This window comes from Ornithodoros turicata, chromosome 1 (assembly GCF_037126465.1).
Source record: "Ornithodoros turicata isolate Travis chromosome 1, ASM3712646v1, whole genome shotgun sequence".
Classification (NCBI taxonomy): Eukaryota; Metazoa; Arthropoda; class Arachnida; order Ixodida; family Argasidae; genus Ornithodoros; species Ornithodoros turicata.
In genome coordinates this window covers 100,277,906-100,286,528 of record NC_088201.1, presented here as the reverse complement: position 1 = coordinate 100,286,528, position 8,623 = coordinate 100,277,906, and the positions used below count along the sequence as shown (strand labels likewise).

The 8,623-nt window shown below is 46.2% G+C and overlaps 1 protein-coding gene across 1 annotated transcript; it reads left to right on the top strand.

The window, feature by feature from the left end:
- The first annotated feature begins 7,504 nt into the window (after positions 1-7,504).
- Positions 7,505-8,599, top strand: LOC135380101 (uncharacterized). The gene has a single exon (XM_064612492.1). It carries the CDS (start codon positions 7,505-7,507, stop codon positions 8,597-8,599), a length of 1,095 nt encoding a protein of 364 aa, XP_064468562.1.
- Positions 8,600-8,623: the final 24 nt, after the last annotated feature.

The following is an 8,623-nucleotide window of genomic DNA, read 5'->3' as shown; positions in this document are numbered from 1 at the left end:
TATTTCGAAGAATTTAATTCCCGATGTAACTGAACTTGTGTTACTTTTTATATGTTCATCAGAGAAAACATTATGATGACGAAACGTCGTCTGCTACGACCATCTGCTCAAGCGTCTCACGTCAAAGTTGAATAGTAACGCTACAGCTCACCATAGTAACGCTGACTGTGTACGTCGAAGACACAGCGGTAACGAATTGCACATGTGTTGTGCTCAGAGCGCTTGAAGTGATATCGAGAAAGCCACAGCCGGTGGAAGACGCCCTACTGGAATCACATTGGTTGATTCAATGGGAAATCAGACTGACAATTCGTTCAACGTGTGAAAGCCGACTCCGATGTGTTGTGTATTTCCAATTGGATTAATGGGAACCAACATGTTACTTTACCGCCACTACAATAATCGAGAAATCAGTTGCAAATGGAACGAGCGTAATGGCCATTGTGACCAAAGGTACATCATCATCATCGACTGATCTCTATAGTAATAGGCTGGATACATGCGTCTAACCGCAGATTTATTCCGCTCTCCCATTGGATGCCAATGCGCAGGCGCACTATGCGCGTTCGAGCAGACGACTGTCCTCTCCCACTCTCCATCTCCTTTCTTCTCCGTTCCTTCTCTTGAGTTCACGCCAGCCTGACTTAGAGAGCCGAAGACGTCCATCGTCCACCGTGGTCCATGCGTTGTCCACGCGTGTCTCTGCCGCATTTTCCCTGCCGGTGCCCAAAGGGTGTGTGATTGGAATGGCATCGCTGCACGATGACAGCGTTCGGGGGCAGAGTACCGATGACCGCACTTGTGCCTTCTGCTCTAAAGCGTTCCGTGCAAAGTTCAATTTAGTGAAGCATTTTAAGAACGTGCACGGCGTCGTACAGACGTTTCGCAAAAATTTTAGTTGCGACCAATGCTCCGGTGTCAATTTCTCGTTTCGTGAGGACCACACTACGGCAAAAAGAGGAAATCAGAGATTCGCTGCTTACCTTCCCAGGGGTTGCGACTCTAAAGATACATAGTGGGAATGATCATGAGTATTGAACGGTACAACTATGGCCGCTGTTCAGCAGATTTCATTAAGCTGATTTAGAAGAACAACGAGCTGCCTGTTCTGAGAGTTCTTGGTTTTTTATGCATTAAATCACTGGATGGGGATTTCAAGCAAACATTATAAGCTATATGTCTTTAGCTTTTCTGTATAAGATCACCGTTTTAATGGATTATCATTCCCTATAGCAATTATGTTGCGTATGTGTATGTTTGCCCGGGCCCGGCTTGACGGCTGCATACCTGGCCCGGCCCAAACCCAAGAAATTTATAGGATACCCGGCCCAGTGTATCAGGCTGTAAAATTTGACTGGGTGTACCTAACATAGGGGTAACATAGGAGGCTCTAGACTGACCTAGGGCCGGCAAGGTTCAGGCCCGTTCCCGAACCGGGCCCATAATGGTCATACCCGAGCCCAGTCCCGCAAAAAGGAAGACTGGGCCGGCCTCGGGCTTTCGGGTTAGCCCGTGCAGTGCTCTACTTCGTATTAATATTTATTCCGTTTCTTACACGTCTGTGAGCACAGCTTCCCTGAGCATCCATAGTTCAATTACCTGCCCATGCATGCATTCACAACTATAGTACTATACTATAATTATATACTCTAATTTTTGCATTTGGCGGCTTATAATTATTTTCCTTTCCAACTTGATAACGAAAGGAAGAGCGTCTCGCTATCATACGTATACTATCCCTTCGGCATTCACATTTAGGCTGTGTGCCGAAAAGTAAGAATGGTTGTGCGGTACGTAGAGCAGATATATTGTACTCCCTCACTTTGCGCACACAGGTTGACAGTCACGATCGGCATATCTTTTGCATCAATGATCTTGTCAGCCGTTACAGGGTATAAAACGATTACCTTATCGGTTTCCTTTATCGCTCATTATCAACCCTCATGAGTCAGTAACTTCTTATCAGCAAACAAAATCAACTGATCGCACTCTGTCACATGGTTAACCCCGATACATTTCACCGCTTATCAGTCGATAGCGTTATGAGTAATGTAACTCTCATCAGGAATTGTCTTTAGGGCACCGTCAGGTAAAATACACCAGAAACCAGAAACACGCCTGAGGCATGGGAGTCTTCAACGCAGAAGGGAGGAAAAGAGGTGTAGACCATTGTGTAGACCGGGAGAGGAGAGAATCGTCTGCTCCAAGACGCATAGTGCGCCTGCGCATTGGCATCCAATTGGAGAGCGGAATAAATCTGCGGCTAGACGCATGTGGCTGGATAGCGGATTGATGGTGCAACCGTACACGACCTACTACTATACTAGAGACCTGGACATCCGCAAAGCTCCCAGCGCTGAGGTAGTAGTTCTGGCAACCGCCGCTTGGCTATGGGATTTGGCGCTAGTTCGCACTATTCGTTACCACGTGACTTGCCGAAACCGCGGCAATGCATGGTGGGCTGTGTTGACAACGGCGACGAAGCAGTGAGAGAGAGAATAGCGCGTGCTTAGCAACAGCTTGGTAGCACGAAAGACGGTGGCAAGGGCGACAGCAACATTCCCTCTCCCCAATAATGCTATGTGGCGCTTGCAGTGGCCACTACCGTAACTATCCCATGACCCGGCTCTCCCATAGGCGATTGCCAGTTGTCCAGGTCTCTAGTAGGGCTCGGGATCTAACACGTTTTTCCGATTTTCGTTTAAAACGTTTCCGTTTAAACGTTTTATACGCCGTTTAGATTCACGTATAGTCTGGAAAACGTTTCCTTATGAAACGTTTAAAGGTTTTCTTTAATGCGAAACGTCTAAACGTTTTGTGAATGCGAAACGTTTAAGCATTTTGGTAATAAGAAACGTTTAAACGTGTCGTTAATGTGAAGCGTTTAAGCGTTTTGTTAAAATGAAGCGGTTTAACGTTATGTCAAGGTGAAGCATTCAAACGTCTTGTTAATACGAAACGCAACGCCTTTCGAAACGGATAGCTATTTAAGCAACTTCTTATCTTTATTAATGGAAAACATGAACATACTACAGTTCTGTACTAGCGACTAAAAGGAGATGTCTTTGTGTGTTATTCTGTTATGTTCATTCTTTCAAAAACACGCCTTTAACGAAAACTTTTACCCCCTGTTGTGATATTCACTTCCACAGTCCCCTTTTCTTTCGAATCAGGGACAGCATCGCAAATTGGCGCAGCCCCTAAATAACACAATGTCTGTTTTGGTATAGGAAGACAAGCGTGTCAACGTTCTCAGGTGCTAAACAGTTTCTTTTGGAGGTCACGATGTTGCCCGCCGTCGAAAAAGTGCGTTCCGCACTTGCAGATGTTGCTGGTATTGCTAGCCATTGCTTGGCTAGAGAAGCTACAGCTGGAAATTTGGTTTCCCGAGCTTTCCACCACTCTAAATGATCCAAAGTTAAGGGTAGCTGCGGCTCTGCAATATAGCTTTCCAACTGCGCCTCCACAGTTCTACCTGAATTTGTAGGCTTGTTGAACAAGAACTCGATCGCCGCCTCGCGCTCTCTGCGTTCCTCCAGTGCTACATCTTCAGATGACGTTGGTTGTATCCCGTTCTTTAGTACACTCAAAATATGCTGATGCAGTTGTTTCCTGGTCTCAGGTGTCTCATCTTCTAGGTTTTTAGGTCGCGGATCCAAGAAAGACGCTGTCAGTCGGGCCGAGATTTCGCTAAACTCGCATAAATCTGGATACAGTTTGAACCTGCGTTCCAGTTCGCTTGCGACGATGACCTTTACATTTTGTGCAAATGGGGAATCAGTATCAGTAGGACTCATCCACCATCTTTTTCATCAACGGTCGCACCATCGAAGCAGGCGAGTTCTTGCCTCCGCACATTAAGGTCGTGGCTACTTGCAGTGGCTTAAGAATGTTAACCAGTTCCTGCATTGCCTCCCACTCCGCTCCTCTGATTTCGAGTCTAAGGGCAGTACTTGCGGCGGTAACTGCCCGGTCTGCCAGAACGCTAGACACGGGCAACCTATTAGTGAGGAGGCGTTGCAACATCTCGTACATTGAATTACAGCGCGTACATACACTTTGCACCAGTCTCCGTACTTTCATCGAACGCATAGTTTGTTCGTTTTGCAAAGCCTTAGTCGCGACTGTAGAATGCTTAAAATGTCCAACAAGTTTTGAGGCTCTTGCAACAATTTTTTCTGCTTCAGGGTACTGCATGACTTCTTTCACCGCGAGCTGAAGAGTATGCGCCGCACACGTAAGGCCTTGTTCCGATACCATCGGACTGTTAATTGCATTAACAATATTTTTTGCGTTATCTGTCACGACGGCCTTCACTTTCCCCTGAATCTCCCATTCAGTGAATACGTCTTCGAGAACTGCCGTCAAATTCTCTGCGGTGTGGCGTTCTTCCAATGCCTTCGTAGCTAAGGTGCATGTTTTAGGCACCCACTCATTGTCGATCGTGTGACATATGACCGTCATATAGCTGTCGTTAGCAATGGACGTCCAGCAGTCAGAGGTGCATGAAACAGACGTGCAATTGCGAAGGTCTCGTCGAATATCTTCCCCGACACTGTTACATAAAGCCTTCAGTCGACTTTTCAGCGCAGTCTCTTTGCAGACTCTGTATCCAGGCACAGCCGTTCCCAGGAGGCTAGTAAACCCCTCATTTGACACAAAAGAAAGCGGCAGCTGGTCTACGGCGATCATTTTGGCAACAGCCTGGTGAAGGGCTTCTGTTTTTTGGGGTGTGATGGAGCCCACGATGCCCTCGTCATTTTGCAAACCGCGGCCCGAACGCGAACGACGACGCTTTGCCCCACGTTCCGCTAGTGGTTCCGCTGCAGGAGACGGTGAACATGCATTGCCCTCGAAAGAACTATGAGGAGTGACGTTTTCAGCGGTCTGAATATCTTGCGAGGCCGTTGAAGTACTTGCGTGTGCGTCATCCGGCTCATCAGTCACTTCTCCAGTTTTTTTCCTGTTAAAAATTCCAAATGAAGTATTTGCGGTAAGCCAAAAGAGTCACTCTAAGCTTATTAAAAAAACGCTCAGATGTCCAAAATTTATCCGCCGTGACGTCGCTCATGGTCATAGTTTTCTCTGTAAACCCACAATTATCCTATAATTATAATGTCATCAATTACAGATTTAGCCTTAGTACTAACCGAAATTGTTTAACAGAAGTATAGAAATTTTTACTTACTTGCGTTGTTACTTACTTTAGTTGTTCGCGTTTACCATTGATAATTTTTAATTTGTCAGGACATAATAATGGTGTAATTACCTTTATAGAGAGCACTTAGTTATGAACACATTCTACTAATTGTTATCCTATTATTTTCTCCTAGTAGAATACCCCACCAATCGGATTTACACCCTTGTATCAATAAATGACCAACGTAACGCTGTTAAGCAGCTTAAGTGCGGCTTCGGTCGTAAGTGACCACACCAAAAACAACAGTTCCAGCTATGAGCTTGCTTTCCTGAATATTACTGAATTAAAAATTTCAATAGTATTACTGAACATTGCTGAATTAGCGTTTCCTTACCTTCTCTTCTCGCCTGTGTGTTGTAGGCTCGCCCGATAGACGTTATGTATATTTTTCAAGTGGTTTCCAATGGAGCCTGTTGTTCCACCAGTGCAGCAGAATGCATTGTTGCCTCCTTTGTCGCAAAGTTTGCAAACTGCCGTATCACCATATCGCTCCGCATAGACCCACACCCAGGATCGCCCCATGAGCGTCTGTTAGATTGTTATAGGGTTGAGGGAAATTGGGAAGGCAGGAAGACCTTTCAGGGTTGGAAAAGCTCTGAGCTATAGACGTAGCAGGAAAACATTCAATAGCAGTTCCTGCCTCACCCAGGTGCCAGCAAACGACGAATGTGCTCAGCGTAAGACGACGCACCTAGCTATGTCCGATTGGAGAATGCGCACACTGCGTGCGGTCATCTAGGTTATCAAAAACGTAGACAACCCAAGCAGCACAATACACTGAAAGTCGAGTACAATAGGGGTGGACGGTATGTATCTACAACAATGTTCTTCACCTTCATGAGCGTGTTCAAGGCCTTCCACCTACCCGTCCACCCCTATTGAACTCGACTTTCAGTACATCGTGCTGCTTGGGAAGACATGCACCGATATCACTCAGAGGACTGGTTTGACAGTCAGATTCGGACCGAAACGTGTCAAACACGGAAATGTGACAGACACGTGTAAAAAAGAGAGAAAAAAAAAGGAACGTTTCCTGAGAAAACGTTTACGTACGTATTCGTACCGTGAGACGTCTTATGCAAACGAAAACGTTTAAGCGTATCCTGGGAAAACGTTTAAATACGTATACGTGCTGTTGAACGCTTATCTAACAGAACACGTTTAAACGTGTTTTAAGAAAGTGTTTAACCTGTGAAACGTGTTACGAAACGCGTTTCTTAAGAAAACGTCTAAACGTTTTGACGTTTAAACGTTTAATGTAGAGCTCTAGTCTCTAGTATAGAGTAGGTCGTGCAACCGTACGGTCACCGGTCACCGGTACGGTCACCAATGTAATAATGCATGCGTCATATGTTGAGGCTCGATTTATATGCACTAAAAGCTGGTTGAACACACATGCGTGAAAAATTCATTAATCTTGCTCAAAATATGCACCTCTAGAAATTCACTTGCATGCATTTAAAACACGCAACAAATTCACTGGGGCAAAATTATCTTACTTTATGCAGTGTACAAAAAGCATGCAAAGTTGAAAGCATAGATCGAGAAGTTACCCATCAAACGGAACTCCTTACGAAGTTACCATGTGAAAAATGTAACTAAGTTAATAACGAAGTTATTCAGCCAGAGATGTAACTCGCAGTTACGAAGTTACTTTAAAAAAAGAACAAGTTACTCCCAAGTTACTTCGGACACAAAATAGCACTACACAGGTGCAGCGCGTGTGAGCAGTTGAGTTTGACCCTGAGTTGCCTGCGTTGAGTTTTCGTTTATGTCCAACAATGCGAACGCTGTGCATCTTATTCCCTGTGGGCACACAATGGTTCAGCTTCATTTCAATAGCAGCGGTTCTTACTTCCTGAACAGAGTACTGTCATTGACTGAACATCACGTTTTATGACATAAAATGCCATGGAAGAACCGGAGAGAAAGCAAGAAAACAAGTGGACGTGAGTGAAAAGCGAATTAAAAGTAACTTGGAACTTAGCTTAAGTTACTTTGGCAAAGTTACCTGAAAAAGAAAAGAGTTCCTCTGAAAGTTACCACGGCACAAAAGTTGTTGTGAAATATGCGGTACTGTTGGTTGGGTTTTGGCTTCGGTTTGGTTTTGGCTACAAGGACGATGTAGCGCGCTATAGTAGCGCGTGTTACTTGCTGTCGCGAGCTTGCTTTTGGAATAAACCGTCTGGACAAGTACGTCTGCCTCCCGCTCCGAATTCCTGGGCTTACGAGTTTCTCAACACAAATCTTGGTGCCGAAACCCGGGAACTTACAACGACGGAGGTGGAATAGACAGCAGCTGGGATGGACCGTGTGAAGCAGAAACGCGGTGTTCTACGCGCGGCGATCACGAAGCTCATCAACGAAATTGACCTACTGCTGCAGACAACGGCCCCAGCCGCCGACGTGCTGTCCACAAAGCTGGACATCTTGAAGTCCAAGGAAGAAATGTTGCAGACTCTAGACCAGAACATAGAGGAGTCAGTGCCGGAGGAGGCCTTCGAACAGGAAGTCCAAGGCGTTCTCTCTTATGAGGAGAAGATATGCACTGCGAAGTCCCAGATCACTCAGAAACTGAGAACGTACAACAGACAGCTACCGCGGACAGACTCGTCTCCCTCCAGAGTTCCACACGTACAGCCGACGCAGAACGCTGCCGCCTGTAGGGTGAGACTGCCGAAGATCGAAATTTCGAAGTTCAGCGGAGACTTAGCCGAGTGGACGACGTTCTGGGACCAGTTTCAGTCCAGCATCCACACAAACGAATCTCTGCACAAAGTCGACAAATTCAGGTACCTGCAGAGCTATCTTACGGGCAAGGCTGCAGCAGCTATCAGTGGACTCTCACTTACGAATGAAAACTACGACACTGCAATAGATCTCTTGAAGCAACGCTTCAATCAACGACACCTGATCGTCGAGGAGCATCTAAACCGCTTACTGCATCTTCCACCTGTGGTTGACGCAGGGAAGTTCGTACGACTACGTGAGCTATACGACGAGGTCCAAGTGAGGGTACGAAGTCTACAAGCTCTGGATGTCGGCACAAAAGAGTATGGGATCATGCTGATGAGCGTCTTACGCAAGGCTGTGCCAAGAGAGGTCACCCTGGAGTACAATCGCAAGCACAAAGGAGCTCCTAGCGAAGGTAGGACCGAAGTAGAGGACTTTATGGACTTCCTGAAAGTCGAAGTGGAAAGCAGAGAGAAAGACACGTTGCTCCCAGACATGCAGAGGAATCGCGCTATGAATCTTGACGAACCGCACTCCAGAACTGCACCAAGAGATGGTAGGCGGCTGTTCGAACGACAAACGACAGGTGCACTCACCACAGGAGTGACGCCACAGCAGCTAGAATGTCTGCTGTGCAAGGCAGCAGACCACGGCATAGAAAACTGACGCAGCAATCTTTCGGTGGGTGAC

Bases quoted from the DNA above. Each gene is read 5' to 3' on its own strand.
- LOC135380101 (XM_064612492.1), top strand. From the start codon at position 7,505: ATGGACCGTGTGAAGCAGAAACGCGGTGTTCTACGCGCGGCGATCACG.